The sequence below is a fragment of the Oryzias latipes genome, chromosome 9 (assembly GCF_002234675.1).
Source record: "Oryzias latipes chromosome 9, ASM223467v1".
NCBI classification, from domain to species: Eukaryota; Metazoa; Chordata; class Actinopteri; order Beloniformes; family Adrianichthyidae; genus Oryzias; species Oryzias latipes.
The window spans coordinates 21,340,679-21,359,152 of NC_019867.2; the positions used below are offsets into that span (position 1 = coordinate 21,340,679).

Here is an 18,474-nt window from a genome sequence, read left to right on the forward strand (position 1 = left end):
TTGGATCCTTTAATCATAGACAATTGGCATGGAATTACATTATTGAATAATGACTATTATATTTACTGGCTCTGGTGTTAGCTAAAACACAAAAAAATGGATTACGTGCCATCATCCATGAGTCCCATAATGGTTCTATGCTTGGTCGGCACATTTCTGATAACATTAGACTTAGCGTTCGATCAATGACTTTTAAAGACTAATTGATTACTTTTCTTTAGTTACTGTATAAAATTGTAATTAAATTACTTTACTCATTCTTCAATTTAAAAAAGTGATTCTCTACTTGCTACTTTACATTTTTCCACTCACATTAAAATTCTCAAGGGACTAAAACTAGCACAAACAAGATACCTTTGTAAAATGCACAAAACAAAAACAGAGGCTACACAAGGGCAATCAGGCTTTTTAGCACCACCTTGTTAATTTGAACACACAAACATAAAAAATGTACATTTTTTAGTAGCCAACATAGCGGATAGACAGGTTGCTCGTTGACACCAAGGCAGTGGAAAGCAGTTCATCTCCAGGGGCCTGTTGCACAAAAGTAGAATTAAGACATCCGGGATAAATGACTGAGCTGAGCTCAATGAAGCCAAAACATGTGCTTCCAGGCTTAATTGGTTGCACAAAGACCAAGCCAGGATGAGCAGACACGGATTCATCAAGCCAGGGGCCTGTTTCAGAAAGGAGGTTAAGTGTAAACTCTGAGTGCGTTAACCCTGAAATCAGGGAAACCCTGGGTTTTCCGTTTCAGAATGGGATGTTTCTTAAACCAAAGAAAGCAGAGTAAGTCAAACCCGTTTCTGAAAGAGAGGTAATTTATACTCTGAGTCAGTGTCCATGGTTACTTATGCTGTGAACCTAACCTGGTCAGGAGCAGGTTTTATTCTCTAAACTCAAGGTTTCTGCCGGTCCCCTCCCCTTTTTAAAGACGAAGCGGTATTTTTTGCTTTAACCTTCATTGTCCAAACTTCCGTCACACAGAGACAAGTGACAAGAATGTCTTGTCCTTTTTTGGAGGACCCAATAGACGAGGAGGCTGCATTAATTCCTAGAGAATTACATTTACGTCGTGGGAGGATTTTGAGACCTAGACTCGATTTTTTGTCATTTCCCCATACGTTTTTGTTTGAGCGTTACCGTTTTTCGGTGCAGTCAATTACATATATACAATGAAAACAACATTAGGTATTGCTATGTAGATGTTTCATATGTCAAATATTGTCAACAAAGCCTACATCTATGACATGCTCAAATTTGACCTGATTGAATTATGTTTTTATACTTCATTTTTAGCTGCTGCCATGTTCTTTTAATTCCTGCAGGATTGCATCTACATGAAAATGAAATCAGGGACATTGAATTAGATTAATGTAACAATTACTTTTTGGAAACACAATTTCCTAGTACTGCTTACTTTCTTAATCCCATATAAACCTATACCACTCGATCAATACAAGGGTAGACAAAAGTTCACTTTTAAAAACACAATTCTGTAGCAGCCCATGCAGTGTCTCATGTTCATGCATTTACTACTGCAGTTACGGTAGTGGGACTGTAGGGGGCATGTGTTCTGCTGTGTAAGATTTATAATAAAGAGACATGTGGAGTGAACAGACGTGTGTGTCTGAGCGCCATAATTTCATTCACATCTACCGACACCGAACCCTGTGAGGCCGGCTACAATTGCATGTATTAATATTAAACTGACCAACGTTTGCAAGAGGGGAAGGTTAACAAAAAATTCCTCTAAACATTACCGACGTTAAATGCATTTTTCCCCCAGATTGGTTCTGTACACTATGCAGCATTTCCTGCAATTACACCAGGAATAACACTTCAAAAGTACACCTAAATTTCGCCATTTTTTATTTCACACCTTACGCTATTTAAAAAGTTATTACAACCAAAATTTTTATTGATTGATTTAAATGCAAACTTACGCATTAACTTGAGCAGCTACGTTTTCCCACGCTAACTGTCTCTGTTTTGCAGATGCAGCGGTGTTGCTTTTCTTCTGGAATATGTGCTCATTTTCACTGTAACTCTGCAGCAGCACGTCAAGTTCAGCTGGCGAAAAATAAGCAGACCTCTTTTTTTCACGGTTGCCATGGTGACTCGTGATATCTGCGCTCCATTGATAATGGCTTCTTATAGTCGCGGTGCGCACGCTTAACTCCGAATCAGTCCACTCAGAATTGATTGACCTAACTCCAATCAGCTTCTCTGAAACAGAAAACTCAGAGTTGTTAATCTCTCGATTGACCAACTCAGAGTTCAAGTTTAACCTCAGAGTTGGTTGAACCTCCTTTCTGAAACAGGCCCCAGGTGTAACCAATCCTGGATAGGTGCGCGCTCACGGCTCACTCAAATAGACCCTGCCACAGATCACAGATAAACTGATTTACCATGGCAACTAGAGCCGCGTACTTTTCCCTGTCGGAAGCACAAATCCTCATGGAGGCATACGAGGAGGTTAAAGATATAATTAAGAAGAAAGGCAACACCGCCAAAGTGATAAAGCACACTCAAAAAGAATTTAAATTAAATTTCCAGCCAATTAAGTTTACGAAAATGTAACTTGTCATTTCAACCAGAAAACTTTATGTTTGTAAATCTTACGTGAATGAATCGTGTCGATCGTACATAAAAATAATCCATTTAAAAGTTACTAATTTCAATCATGTTGATCCAATATGATACTATTAAATTGGATACATTATTAATTGCAAGGAATTGTGGGATTCCATTTTCTTTGTCTATCTGGGCAGATTGGGGTCTTTTTGTCCATGGGTTTTATTGTCTAGCTGTTTTACTCTGTTTTAACTAGTGATTTAAACTGATATGTTTATTTCTTTTCTGCACCATGAGTTAGAGTGTGGGAGAGGATGATGCTCCACCCCCTTGTGCGGTAAACTGTTCATGTAACATAAAACAGAAATCGCCTTATTTAAACTCCTGTCTTGTGATGTGGGACATTACTGCGTATTTCATGTCTCTGATGTGAAAATTAAAAGACCCGTTGGTTGAAACTTTGGAAAACCTTATCAATGTCAGATGTATAAATAAAATTAAAGCAAAAAATTAAGTTATATCAACATAAATTGTGTTAGGTAGTCATACAAATTTAAGTTGAATAAACTTAATTTAATGAGGTGTGACCAATTGAAGTGATTCAGTTAAGTTGGATCAACTTTTATCTTTTCAGAGTGAGCAACAATATTAATTTAAAGTTGGGTCCAACTGCAGTATTTAGATTGAATCAACTTAAATTTATTAGTTTGAACCTAAGTACATTAAGTAGGACCAATATGATTCATTTTTGTTCAAGTCACCCTATCTAATCATGTGGAAATCATTTCCATAATTTTCTTATGTTCATTCAAAGTGAACCTTTTTTTGAGTGTAATTTACCTGCTTTACTTTGTCCTTATTCAATAAAGGAACATAATGTTACACATTGTGTTTTAAATGGAATGTATATTATTTTATATGACAGAGTACTAGGGCCCACTAAGGAAAAAAGGATAAAGTCATAAATTTATGAGGCTGGTTCCTTCTGCAGAAAAGCAACATATTCTTTTTACAGTTTTGATAGTGATACTCCATATTCTGGCACATCAGCATGTCTTCGTTTATGAAACCATACTGAAGCACAATTTCACGAAATGCCCCACATCTGTCATTTTAACAACTGTCCTCCTTTAAAACAACTGGTTACAATATTATGACTTGTCATTTTTTCCCGTCTGTGGCCCTAATATTCTATTATTTTACATATAGCCTTATAGTCTATGGGAAACTGTAAATTATCTGATGATAGCAACATCATCTAAAACTAGTCTAGTTTTAGATATAACTAGTCTAGTTATATGTGATAACAATGTATAGTGAGCAGTGAAATAACTATTGGTTTCCAGTTGTGGCGACTGCTGACTGACATTAGGGATGAGATTAAATAGATCCTGGAATTTAGCCTGGTCTGGAGCAGGCTAGCTCCACAGAATAAATCTCCATGGTAATTTATACCATAACATATCCTCCTGCCCCCTATCCAGCTTTAGTGCAACCGGATTGGGGATCAATTGAGCCAGGATCACCAAGATATCCTGGCTTAATCCCTTATCCTACTTTTGTGCAACAGGCCCCAGGACATAAAATTAACTGAAATGTTATTGCCTTTGTTTTCAACAAAATGAAAATAAACAACATATCTCCAGTTGCCGAATGCCCCTACGAATGTCCATTTCCATATTTTCTGTCTTTTCATCTTACTTTGATCAATCTCCAACTCTGCATTAGCACACATGCGAAGTGTTTACACAAATTAATTTGTTTATTAGTCATCTATGGTTTCACTGCACCAAAATGTGACTAATGAAGTAATGAGGGTTTCTGTAGTCTAGTTATTGTGATTTAAATATTACAATTTGAACTGTAATTTGTGAACTTACTCCTTACTGACAAAAGTAATGAAATTACAGTAATTCGTTACCCCCAAATCTGGTACTGGACTTGATGGAATATGGTATATAGAAATGATCCCTGGAGATCCTGTAATTCTCTTTTTAGATTTTTAGAAAGCTTTTGACACAGTTAACCATCAATTTATTATCGACACCTCATCTTTTTCAAACATTTGTCAGTTTTTCATTAAAGCCTTTGAAATTCCCTACAATAATAGTGCTGTTCAACTTTGGCACTTCTAGTAGATTTAACATTAACAAAGGAGTCCAACAAGGATGTCCAGCCTCCCCCATATTGTTTTACTTGTTGGCCAAATGGAAAAGGAATTAAGTTACTTGATAAAGATTTTAACATTTTTCAACTTGCAAACAATACTACAATTTTTTAAGAGATATCAAAGGACCTCTGGGGGCTTTATCTGTAATAACTACGCTTTCAAGTGTTTCTGGATTAAAACCTAATTTAAAAAACTGTGAAATTTTACCTTTAAAATATGTACTGCTAATGACATTTGTGGTATTCCTGAGAAAGAAATCAGTTACATATTGAGGTATTAAAGTATAAAAGAACGTAAAGATGTGGATGGAAATCTTACCTGTTACTGAGTCTATCAAAAATAAGTTTAATGGCTGGTCAACCACCAGGGACTTATCAATACATTGTAGAGTTTAATTAACTGTTGTGCTATCAAAGGCACTTTAACATTGGGAGTGGGGTCATCTGTACCCCACAAGACAGTGCGCTGAACCTTTTTTCTTCAATTATTTGTGATCTTCACTGATGTCCATGGATTACATGAAATCCTCCTTACCTTTATCCACCTTTGTCATGGCAGGGAAAACACGTCAATGTTAGGGTGGGGTCATCTGGACCCACTAAGATAGCAGCACCAAGGTTAAGCAAAGCAGAAGAGATGTCTCAAGCTTCTTATTTTTTTGCGCCACTAGAGGTCATCAAAACTCAAAGTTCCAACTTGGATAAAATCTTGTTTAATTTTCTATGGAAAAACAAAACTCACAAACTCAGATTAACTGTTCTATATAACTCCTTATCTGATGAAGGATTAGGTGACCTTTAGCCTTTACTGACTTTAATCAGATTCTAAAAATTAGTTGGATTAAAAGATTTCTTAAGAATCCAAACAGTCTATGGACATTTTCCCCATAGTAATTCTTTGGTAAATTGTTCAATCTAAATTTCTCGCTGAAATTTTCATTTTTCGTTGGGAAGCTTCCAGTCAAATTGTCTCATTTTCATCAACAATCAACAAGTTCCAATATGCTAATAGAACTTGTTGATAATAATAAAATAATAATTGGAATTTGTTTGATTGGATTTATCTGCGCTTTTCAAGACACTCAAAGCGCTTACATTGTGTCCATTATTCATTCACTCCTCATTCATACTTGGTGATGGTAAGCTATGGTTGTAGCCACAGCTGCCCTGGGGCAGACTGACAGATGAATGTGTTGCCTTTATAAATATGTTATTAACAATAGAATCACATAATGTATTTTATACATACAGTACAGACCAAAAGTTTGGACACATCTTCTCATTCAAAGAGTTTTTTTTTATTTTCATAAATATAAAAATTGTAGATTCACACTGAAGGCTTCAAAACTGAATTAACACATTTGGAATTATATACATAACAAAAAAGTGTAAATCAACTGAAAATATGTCCTATTGTAGGTTCTTCATAGTAGCCACTTTTTGCTTTGATTACTGCTTTGTACACTCTTGGCATTCTCTTGATGAGCTTCAAGAGGTAGTCACCTGAAATGGTCTTCCAACAGTCTTGAAGGTGTTCCCAGAGATGCTTAGCACTTGTTGACCCTTTTGCCTTCACTCTGCGGTCCAGCTCACCCCAAACTATCTCAATTGGGTTCAGGTCCGATAACTGTGATGGTCAGGTCATCTGGCGCAGCACCCCATTGCTCTTATTCTTGGTCAAATAGTCCTTACACAGTCTGGAGGTGTGATGGAGTCATTGTCTTGTTGAAAAATACAAAATGCTACTAGATGCAAACTGGATGGAATAGCATGCTGCAGCAAGATGCTGTTGTAGCCATGCTGGTTCAGTATGCCTTCAATTTTGAATAAATCCCCAACAGTGTCACCAGCAAAGCACCCCCACACCATCACACCTCCTCCTCCATGTTTCATGGTGGGAACCAGACATGTAGAGTCCATCCATTCACCTTTTCTGCATCGCACAAAGACATGGTGGTTGGAACCAAAAATCTCAAATTTGGACTCATCAGACCAAAGCACAGATTTCCACTGGTCTAATGTTCATTCATTGTGTTCTTCAGCCCAAACAAGTCCCTTCTGCTTGTTGCCTTCTTTAGCAGTGGTTTCCTAGCAGATATTCTACCATGAAGGCCTGATTCACACAGTCTCTTTTTAACAGTTAATTTAGAGCTGTGTCTGCTGCTAGAACTCTGTGTGCCATTGACCTGGTCTCTAATCTGAGCTGCTGTTAACCTGCGATTTCTGAGGCTGGTGACTCAGATGAATTTATCCTCCGCAGCAGAGGTGACTCTTGGTCTTCCTTTCCTGAGCCAGTTTCTTTGTAGCGCTTGATGGTTTTTGTGACTGCAATTGGGGACACTTTCAAAGTTTTCCAAATTTTTTGGACTGACTGACATTCATTTCTGAAAGTACGGATGGCCACCTGTTTTTCTGTACTTCTCTGCTTTTTTCTTGCCACAATTCAAATTCTAACAGTCTATTCGGTAGGACTATCAGCTGTGTATCCACATGACTTCTCCACAACACAACTGGTGGTCCCAACCACATTTATAAGGCAAGAAATCCCACTTATTAAACCTGACAGGGCACACCTGTGAAGTGAAAAACATTTCAAGCTCATTAAGAGAATGCCAAGAGTGTGCAAAGTCAAAACGTGGCTTTAAAACCTGACCTTGATTTTAAGGTTTGATTTTGCAGGTTCACAACTACCTGGTGTTCTTGGGATGACACTTGCACTTGTCAGATAAAGGGATGGCACTCTTTGGATGTGCGTAGACTACTACCCATTAAATGCCAAGACCAGAAAGGATGCGTTCCCATTGTCCCATATTAAGGAATCTTTGGATTTGTTGACAGGTGCCCACTGGTTCACAACCATGGACTTGGCTAGTGGCTATAACCAGGTCCCAGTGGCAGAAGCCTAATGACATAAAACGGCCTTCTGCCCCCCTTTTGAATCGTTTGAATGTAATCGAATGCCATTTGGACTATGTAATGCTCCCAGCACCTTTCAAAGATGAATGCAAAGGATTTTTGGTGATCAACAAGGCCAGTCTTTGCTCCTCTACCTTCTTGATATAATGGTATTCTCTTCGACCATACCTCCACATCTAGAGAGGTTGGAGGTGGTGCTGGGGTGCCTTCAATCAAAAAGCTTGAAGGTGAAGCTATCCAAAGGTGCATTCTTCCAGTGAGAGGTGCATTCCCCACTGCTCGCTTTGTCACTATGGGGAGCAGAGCTTTCAGCTGCTCTGACCCCAGGCTCTGGAACTCACTACCTCCTGACCTCAGAAACATTGGCTCTTTCTCACAATTCACCAAGAAACTAAAAACTCACCTTTTCCAACTTGCCTATTTCCCTCCATAACTTGTTATTCCTGGCCTATTTTAAATGTTCATTTTATTGCTTTTATTTTTATTTTCACTTTTATGTACGGCGACCTTGGGTTCCTAGAAAGGCGCCTAACATTATTATTATTATTATTATTTTTACGTGGGTCATTTCTGACCGGCGTGTCTATACTGACCTGGCTAACTGGAACCCCCTAAGACAGCATTGGAGCTGCGTTCATTTTGGGGTTTGCCAGTTACTATCGACGATTTATGGAGGGTTATGCCAAGCTTGCTGACTTGCTTATTTATTATACTTATTTACTTCTGGGTTTTTCTTAAACTATTTTGTTTAACCACTTTTTAACCTGAATGTAATATAAATTTATGTCTACTTTTAATTCTGTCTTCAACTCTAACATTGCACAGACTGTGCCTTGGCATTAGTGTTTCCTTGTGCCAAAATCCCAAGGTGGCATTGTTAAATAAGTCTGAAGGTTCTCAGACGAATCCCTATTGCCACTATAACACCATGGTCAGTCAGTGGTGCAGCAGAAATTAAACTCTGTAATTTAAGATGTGACTAGTCTGGTAACCAACCAGTGATTGATCGTAGATTTCAGAAAAACTTTTCAAAAACTGTATTTGGGTGACTATATTTGGTGGGAAATTTGTCTAAGAAATCATGAAATCACCACCAACTATGATATTGAGTATTTATTTTGAAGTTCTTCTAAGTCCAACTGAGTGAAGTCCTCTTACTAAAAAGTTTTAATGAAACCGATTTAAAAATGTATTTGGCCTCCTCAGAAAAATTAAAAATATAAAATCGCACAATATCCAAAACATTCAAACTACTAAAAGCTTTTAAATTAATTTATAATTTGTAAACCCATATCCGTAATTCCTCGATTTTTAACCTTTTTTTGTTATTTCATCATGTTTTTTTTTTATTATGGGTCGACTACGTAGTAAAAAGGTATTGTTAAACTTTTTTATATTGTGATTTTTGCTGTACTTGAAGATATATGTATATAAGTACGCCTATACTACAATTTGTTTATTGTATTGTAATTTTGTCATTTAAAAAACTGCGTTCATTCCCAAGCAGCCACGCTTCTGTGTGGCTCACTGGCAGGACATCCAGACCTTAGTGAGGACTGAGAGCAAGCGTGGGCAGTTTCAATTCCCTACGAGAATTATAAATTGTATACAACTGTGGGCTTCTTCTATCCTCTGGAAAGTTTTAATATAATTTTAATAGACATTACATAAAGAAACACTTTCCTGTGGAAAATCCGCCTATAATCTATCAATAAAGGCATAAAAAGCCACAATATCTGGGAATATTTTCCTTAATGTTTCACACACAGCAAGCCCTCAGCTAAGTGAACATTTTCTTCTTTTGTTTTTAATGTTTTCAAGCAAACTTTGTTGGGTTTTAGTTATAAAACTACATGATTCCAATACATTTCCAATAATATAATAATTTTTCAGTCATAGCTAATATAAAATATCAAATGAAACTAAAAATTCCAAATTATTTAATAGCTGCAACAACAAAAATCCTCCAAAAATCATGTTTCCCATATTCATGAGTCAAATAAATAAAACAACAAATAGAAACACAATTTTGGTTGAACTGATATATTTACAACTTCATTCAAATAAATTACAAGCATTAATACCTAAATACAATGTGAAATAAATACAGTTTAAAAAACAAAACAAAAAACAAGTGCTTCTAGTTAGAAAATATATTTCCAATTCTTTTGGGACCATTTAACACCTGTGTTCCTTCCTACCCCTTTCGTTAAAGTTAAGCAACAGGAAATAAGGTCTCCACAATGTTTCTAGTCTTCTCTGCACAAATTAACAAGCCAGTGGTTTTACTAAGCAACAAAAACTAATTTAAAATCCACACTAAAAAGTCAATAAAGTTCAGTGAGTGAATGCAGGCATGCTGCATGTCTACATGTATGTTCATTGCTCATGGATATTTTTGTGTTGAAATGCATCCAAACTGCAGCTTCCATTATCCATCCATTCCTGAGGTTTTCTGTTAGTGCTCCCTGCTTGGCACAGTTGGAAGAAAAGTACATTATTTTAACATTTCAGAATGTGTCCTATCTTTTCATTTTTTGTTTCTCTTAAAAGTCATCAAATACTTTTCTGGACCAGGATGAAAGGCATATGAAAATGTGTCTCCATGGGAACAACCTGACCGCATCACATGAGGCTGCACAACACTGTGCAGCATTCAAGACCCATCCTGGGGAAAATCTTGTTTTTGGTGTGTTTAACATCTTTTTTTATATGATGGAGGACTTATGTAAAGAAAGTTAAGCTTAACATTTCATTTCTGAGTTTTTTTAATTATTTTTTTTATCAAATCGGAAATCAGGGGGAGACAAAAATGCTGTATTTGTTGCACTGGTAATGTCACGTTGGGGTTGTGAGAGGCTGTGAGCTAGCATGAGAACACGCAAACAGACGAGTGATAGGAAGTGGGGGAAGGTTTGCCCCTTAACCATCAGTCCCACCCACAACTTAGAGGCAAATTTCTTTTGAACTCCTGCTGCTCTGCAGAAATGATGTCCAAGAAAACTATGCAGTCTTATTGATTTTGGCTAAAATGGCACAATCATAATTAAAAGACTACTGGGAACTCTTTTACAAGAGGTCCAAAAGATGATAGGTGATTTTGTTGCTGTCTGGCCTGATGTTAAAATGTATTCTTTATTATTGTGGATGGACTTTAAAAAAGCGGTTTCACTGTCACATGAGCTGTTTGTCAAGTAACTGAATTTCTTTTTCCAGCTTCCTCATTTTAAGTGCTCTGTATGCCATTTCCTGGTCCCGGTTATCCATTTCCTTTTTGAGATAGGAGCAGTAAAGAGTCTTTAGGTCTTCTGTCTGCTTCTGAGAAAATTATAACGAACAAAAACACGTTTTAGCATGTTAAGTTAAATAATCATTTTCAAAAACATGTTTTTGGATTAATAATCATTAGTATCATTAGCAAAGCTCTGTGCTGACTCACACATGTCATCTCATGGCTGCTGCCCCCACTTGTAGCTCCTTCAGAGTTCCCTTCCTCCTGGAAGCTGCTGTGGTGCACTTCCTAAGAAAAGCAAGCTGTATGATTTGAAGGAATATCTTTGAAGAATTTCCATCTGCAGGTGCTCACCCCATTAAGATGAGTCTCACTGATGTCCGTGTCATCCCCACTCAAGCTCTCTGGTTCAGTCTTGGCTACAGGCAGGAGGAGGACCGGATGGCCAGACACTTTAATCATAGAGGGAGGACACAATGAAGCTATGGTGTAAAGTTGAGAGGATTTACTTTTCAAAGAAACTAAAATGAAGCTACCACTCATGAAAGAGCTGTCAGATCCACTCATGGGGCAGATGCAGGCCCCCCCAGGCAGGACTTCTACTCTGAATGCACTGTCCCTGTGATGCAGCACGTCCTCCTCAGCAGAGGTCAGAGAGGGTGTGACCGAAACCCCCTCAGCCCTCATCACCTCTGCGATCTTTCTTTTTGCTGCATCAGGACAGATTTAAACATTGTAAATCCGAAAAAATAATTGAATGTAAGATGAATAAATTTGATTTAGAAGTGTTCTTTGATTCTGTGGTTTCCAGATTCAAATACCTGTCTGGACAATGTTCTTGTGTTTGACTTTGACTTGTTGCCATGTCCTTTCATATCCACTATCTGAAGCTCTGGGAAGAGTAAATGCATTATCACTGCACTCATCCTGGCTACATTAGCCAACTACTTAATCTGTTAAAATACAGTGGTGGACAAAATTGTTGGTACCCCTCAGTTAAAAAAAGAAAGTCCACAATGCTCACTGAAATGACTTGAAACATTCAAAAGTAACAATAAATTAAAATGTATTGAAAATTAAATAATCAAAATCAGCCATTACTTTTGAGTTGTTAACAGAATTATAAAAAAAAAAAAAAAAACCTAATGAAATAGGGCTGGACAAAAATGATTGTACCTCCATAAAAGACTGAGAACTAATTGCCCGGGGGGTCATAATGATCTCAGGTATGTCCTTTAATTGACATCACAGCTGTTTTCAAACCCATAATCAGTCAGTCTGCCTATTTAAAGGGAGGTGGCCTGGCCTGGTCAGACGGCGGTTGCAATTGAAAAGATCGGAATCAGGACGGCATACCCAAGTGGCCTGGGTCGCATTTGAAAAGATTGGATCTGTGTCGTTCAGACTGTCATGAAAAGATCGGAATTGGGTCGCATTGGGGCAAAAAAATCGGAATTGGGTCGTTTCAGCCTGCAGTGTGAACCTAGACAAATAGTCACATTGCTGTTTGGTGAAAAGGTGTGTAACAACAGAAAGCCAAGGAGAGAATTGTCCCAGGACATTAGAAACAAAGTTGTAGAAAAACATCGTAAAGGTAAAGGCTATAAAACCATCTCTAAGCAGCTTGAAGTTCCAGTGACGGCAGTGGCACATATTATTCAGAAGTTTAAGACCCACGAGACAGTAGCCAACATCGCTGGACGTGGCCGGAAGAGGAGAATTGATGACAAATTGAGGAGACGGATAGTTGGAACTGTATCCAAAGAGCCCAGAACAACCTCCAAAGACATTAAAGGTGAACTCCTAGATCAAGGTACATCAGTGTCAGATCGCACCATTCATCGTTGTTTGAGCCAGAGTGAACTTCAGGGGAGACGACCAAGGAGGACACCACTGTTGAAAGGAAATCAGAAAAAAAGCCAGACTGGAATTTGTAAAAAATGAGACAAAACTGGAGCTTTTTGGTAAGGCACATCAGCTCTATGCTCGTAGACTCAAAAATGAAGCATACAATGAAAAGAACACTGTCCCTACCGTGAAACATGGAGGAGGCTCAGTTATGTTTTGGGGCTGCTTTGCTGCATCTGGCACAGGGTGTCTTGAAGTTGTGCAAGGTCAAATGGAATCTCAAGATTATCAAGGCATTTTGGATAGAAATGTGTTGCCTACTGTCAGAAAGCTTGGTCTCAGTCGCAGGTCTTCCAACAGGACAACGATCCAAAACACAAAGCCAAAAACACCCAAGAACGGCTAAGAGAAAAGCGTTGGACTATTCTGAAGTGGCCTTCTATGAGCCCAGATCTGAATCCCATTGAACATCTGTGGAAGGAGCTGAAACATGCCATGTGGAGAAGACAAATGGAGACAACTGGAGCAGTTTGCTCATGAGGAGTGGGCCAAAATACATGTGGACAAGTGCAGAAGGCTCATTGACAAATACAGAAGCAGTTTAATAGCAGTGACTGCCTCAAAAGGTTGTGCAACAAAATAGTCAGTTATGGGTACCATCATTTTTGTCCAGCCCTATTTCATTTTTTTTTTATAATTCTGTTAATCAACAACTCAAAAGTAATGGCTGATTTTGATTATTTAATTTTCAATACATTTTAATTTATTGTTACTTTTAAACGTTTCAAGTCATTTCAGTGAGAATTGTGGACTTTCTTTAACTGAGGGGTACCAACAATTTTGTCCACCACTGTAAATAGCCCTAATCTGAGTCCGGATTATGAAAAGTTTTCATCAATATATTTTGTAGGATTTCTTTATTTCAAAGAAAAATTAAGAATTGAACTCGTAGATTTGCGAATATACAGATGTTTTTTCTCAAATGCAGCAATCTCCATGTCACAGGTATTCTTACGCATTTATTTTATCAGCGATTCTCTGCCAGGCTTCCTCCCTGAGTTTGGAGGCGCTGGTGGTGTTGGATTTAGCTGTGAGGATCTCTCGCTCTTCTTCATACAACTTCAGAATAAGTTCCTGTTCTTTGGAGCTGAAGAAGTGCGCCCTCTCCTGTTTTTTAATCATCTGGAAGTCTACACACAAAAACCAAAACAAAGGAGCCCACAGTAAAGTGAAGGATGTGCCATCGTAGTGATTTCGGTTGTTTTTATTTTCGTATTTTCCCACATTTTCTCACCTCTGTCCGAGTTCATCATCATCATGATCTCGCTCTCGGTGTTCGATTGCTCTCCCCTTACGCGGCTGAGCGGCCGCGCGCAGTTATCCGAGATGTTAGAATGCTAGATTCAGAAATCGAATCGTAACTCACGTCCTAGTGTAGTTGATGACGCCGGAGTGTGAGCTCCCACTGGCATGTCGCACCGAAAAGTCCTCTGAGAGGCGGGAACGGGGCACAGATAAGCAGCGACATCAGGCAATAAAGCGACAGGCTTTGTTAACCCAGGATTTTCTAATTCGGTTTAAGGCGCGTTCACGTGAAAGGGGTGGAGTCTGGAACAAAGAGGGAGTGACGTGTCCCGTGGTAGCATCATAGTCGTGTATCTGAAAACAAATAAACCATTACCATACGGATTAAGGTTTAAGCCTGTTTCTACCTTCATATGCCGTGTCACCTTTGATCATTCTGCTTTTACATTGATCCCCTGCTGCTTAATGCTGTTCAGAGAAATCACCGTTTAGAAAAACCCATTAATTACTTGAATTGTAATATATCAATGTAACTTCTGTATTTATTCTCTGACTTATCAAAATAAGCAGTGAAATAAAAAAATATCTAAAGTGACAATTGTGGCACATATTGATTTTAGAAGTGAGCTTCCAGCCTCAGTTTCCTTCATTTTAGAACGTGTTAATGTGTGCTTAGAATGTTACAGAATTGATAACCTGAGGCCTATGTGGCTGCAAGACCAAAGTCAATTGAGTTTTTTCATGTGCCTTTTTGTGCTTTAAACAAATAAATATTGGTGGTGTTATAGTATAAGATTTTGTCAACATGTCCTGGATAAATCATTTATTGTGCCATTATTCACATTTCACCATAATTGTAATACATATTTGGCATTGTAATGCTCTTAACTGTACTGTACCCATTCTAAACTAATCCAGAAAACAGCAATATAACCCACTGCTCGTTCCTAATCTGCCCTGGGTGGACCTAGTTCTAATCAATTTATCACAGTAAATTAAATGAATTATATTAGGCTCCATGACACTTCTAGCTAAGTGGAAAGTTTTTCCCCTGCTACAAATTCAAGTGGAGGTTAGTTATTCTATGGCTTTTACTGGGAAAGGAAAAAGCTGGTTGGGTTTGGGGCCACAGCTGGTACCAGTACTTTTATTTTACCAAAGTGACATTTATTGGTCATTCTGGGACTTTAGACTGTGCAAAGTGATGTATAAGCATCCCTGGCTCCTTGTAAGAAGTGCAACCTCCACATCTAAGCAAAGTAAGAGTGTGACCACATGTTATCCATCCAACATCTCTACAAGGACAAGATTAAAAATAACGTTTTTTTTCTAATTTTACTTTTTTTAACCAGCATGATTCCGCATCACCCTATAGACAAAAGTGCAGCAGAAAACTTGTTAATTTAACACCAATGTCCAGGTTCTTTGACATCATTTTCCTTCCTCATCTAACATCTAAAACCTGAAGTGTAATAAATAGAAAACAAAACACACAACTAAGATAACAATATTTTATTTATGCTAGTTCAATTGTAGCTGACATTTTGTTTTTAATGGTCCACAAAAGTGGAATTATTATTTTGTTTTTTTGGTGCTCCGTGCTGAAAGCACAGAGGTAAAAGCAACAAAAGCATGACAAAGAGTAAACTGTAAATAGGAGTATGGTCCTCTAACAGTTGCCGACAAAGGACTTGAGTGACTTTATGAAGGTTTACTCGTCATGTCCTTCGTAACCATCAGGAAGAGCGTTCACATGTGGGTTGTGGAAAAGGCTTTTGTTGCCATCTCCCCAGGGAAAACGCTAAACAAAAGAACCATGACAAGATTAAACCAATATTGAGATTGCTTCTGTAAATGTGCCGATTGCTGTGAATTGGTCAGACCTTTGAACGAATGCGAAGATGGGAATATGGAACAAATTCTGGTTGTGTATGTTCATGGTGTTGCTCCTTTAAGAAGGTGTTTAACATGCACACGGCGACACCAGGCAGAGCAACGATGAAAGTCAGGATCTTCCATGTTTTGGCTGTAGAAGAATGAAATCATTTAGCCTGTTGAACCTCAAAAAAATGAAATCAACTAACATTTGGAAATAGGACAGCAAAAATCTTTATCCAACCATTAATAAATAGATAAATGAAAAATTCTTAATTTTTATTATTTTAAATCCAAACATTTTACTCATAGAAAACAGTTTAAGTCATTAATATCATGTTCAGAATAGCTCAAAAAGACTCATTTTAACTTTATTTTTTTTGTATTTGTACAGCAAACCAAGGAACCTAAAAGCAACAGAATTCAATGTTCAAATATTCAACAATAAGAAAAAAATTTATTGTTCACACATGATCACTATCTTAAGTGGAGAGACAAATCACACAAACAAGGTTCCTACTTTCTTTTACACTTATGTCTAATGGTTTAAGAGTTGTCGCCAAAATAATGAACAAAAAGAAGTCTTCCATGTTGGCCCTATCGTATCTTTTCTAAATAATTTCTTGCAGCAGTTTAAACTTGTAACAGCAAAAACTAATTTTTCAGTCACCTTTATTCCGACAACAAATTACGCTAATGCTAACAGGACAAGCTAGCAGTAGCTTAGCAAGGTCACTTTCAGTACAAATTGGATTTCTTCTTCCTGTAAATACATAAGACACTAAGAATGACACAGATGAAAGTTTAACATTTACCTGAATGCTCCCCTCCCTCAGCAGCAGCAGCAGCGAGCTGACGCCGAGTTTGGTTCAAAGAAGACCGCAGCAGCACCTTGGAGAAGCGCCCGAGAGTCGCCATTTTCGTTTCTGACTTCCCCATTTCTTTTTCTTCCTGCTTTTCTGGGTAACCACAGATCAACATCTTCATCCATAGCGCTCTCTAGCGTTCAGGCTGTGCACTAACAAGGCTAAAAACGTTGCATTGAAAAGCCCAATGCATGCACAAGCAACTCTTGATTTTATTTATTTATTTTTATTTATTTAACCTTACTTTGTCCAGACAAAACAGATTACGAAAAAAAAATCCGCTGTGGCCTGGCAAAATGCAAGACCATTTGAGATCATTAGTGAAAAAGATCATACTGTTGAAACGACAATAAATAAATGTTAAAAAACAAACAAAAAATTTGGTAAAATGTAAAGAGCAAATAGTACAGTTGGATTTCTATAAAACTTCACAAAAAAGATTTTATAGACTGTGAGTTTCATGTTTCTTGTTCTTTTCCTTTCAGCTTCCTCCATCCACTGTCTTCTGCATACTCCACCTCAGACAAAATTTTTATGGACCAGTCCGAACGGGGAAAAAGTTTGAGTTTGATTTTTTTAAAGCTTCCGGTTTCTGAAAAACCTATCTTCCAAATAAAAATGCTACAAGTGGTTTAGTTTTTTTTTTTTAAACCGGAAAACATTAGTCGATTTTTTTTTTTCAGATGACAAAGATTAAATGTACGACGGAGTATTAGGGCCACCAAAAAAAAGTAAAATTACGACATTTTATCTCGTAATTTTACTCGTAAAAATTCATAGATTAACAAGGAGAAAACACCAAAGTTGTCCGTTTATCGAAGCATCGCTTGAAGATGAAAGATGTGGAGCCATTTGTGAAGCTTTATTTCCAGGTTTATTATCGGTTTTAAACAAAGAGATTCTGAACCTTTGGCGACTCAAAATCAGATTATTGTCAGTGGAGCCGGTTTTCCGGGGTTCAGTGTCAGTAAAGCGGAGTTTCATATGTAAAAGGAGCTCAGAGACACGTTTGGGTGCAGAGGATCGTTGCAGCTTTTATTCTCCTTTTCATTCACAAACCCTGAAGTTCATCTGTCACCTTACGTCATGAACCTGTCATCAGATCCGAACACCAATGCGGAAGTAAACGTCCCGTTATATCATCAAACAACAAAGATGAATGAAAATAGTCTATTATATTAGCATTAGAACGTTGAAAATGCCAAAAAAGTGATCCTCCTCCTCAGACGGACGCGTCACACAATTGTAGAGATCTTGTTTTTGGTGGAGGAAGAAAGGATTCAAGTGACCGCGGTCAAGTGAGCCGACATCCGCGGAAGTGCGGTCTCGCTAGCCGTCACTAACTTTCTGCATGCGCGTTTACATCATAGTTTACGGTGCACACCGCCAGCGAGCTGAAAAGACGGTATAAAGCGCTAATATCACCCATGTCACAGTTACTCATTATCAAATAACATGTACTGTGCTCAGAAATCAATGAGAGACATTGCAGCTCTATATTGTCATTTGATGTACAGATTTATTCATTTATATTGCATGTCTGACCATTCTATAATGAACTACCAAGAATAAAGTGTTTGTTTGAAATATATGCATTAAGTCAGATTCTAAAAGTGAGTTTGAACACTAACAAGAGTGTTTTGTGTGTTGTTGAGCATGGCATGGAATGGAATGAAACAGTATAAC

General features: G+C 37.8%; 1 protein-coding gene across 2 annotated transcripts; it reads right to left on the minus strand.

The window, feature by feature from the left end:
* Positions 1 to 9,689: 9,689 nt before the first annotated feature.
* Positions 9,690 to 16,903, minus strand: LOC101170766. 2 transcript variants are annotated; one of them, XM_020706153.2, is made up of 9 exons: positions 16,738 to 16,903; positions 15,931 to 16,073; positions 14,037 to 15,848; positions 13,758 to 13,932; positions 11,716 to 11,786; positions 11,431 to 11,604; positions 11,249 to 11,346; positions 11,102 to 11,182; positions 9,690 to 10,977 (listed from the first exon to the last, which is right to left on the minus strand). In XM_020706153.2, exons 3-9 carry the CDS (start codon positions 14,059 to 14,061, stop codon positions 10,837 to 10,839), a joined length of 765 nt encoding a protein of 254 aa, XP_020561812.1. In that variant the 5' UTR covers positions 14,062 to 15,848; positions 15,931 to 16,073; positions 16,738 to 16,903; the 3' UTR covers positions 9,690 to 10,836. The 2 variants fall into 2 exon arrangements, with proteins under 2 accessions (XP_020561812.1, XP_020561811.1); XM_020706152.2 differs by having other exon boundaries at positions 9,690 to 10,980.
* Between the last annotated feature and the right edge of the window lie 1,571 nt (positions 16,904 to 18,474).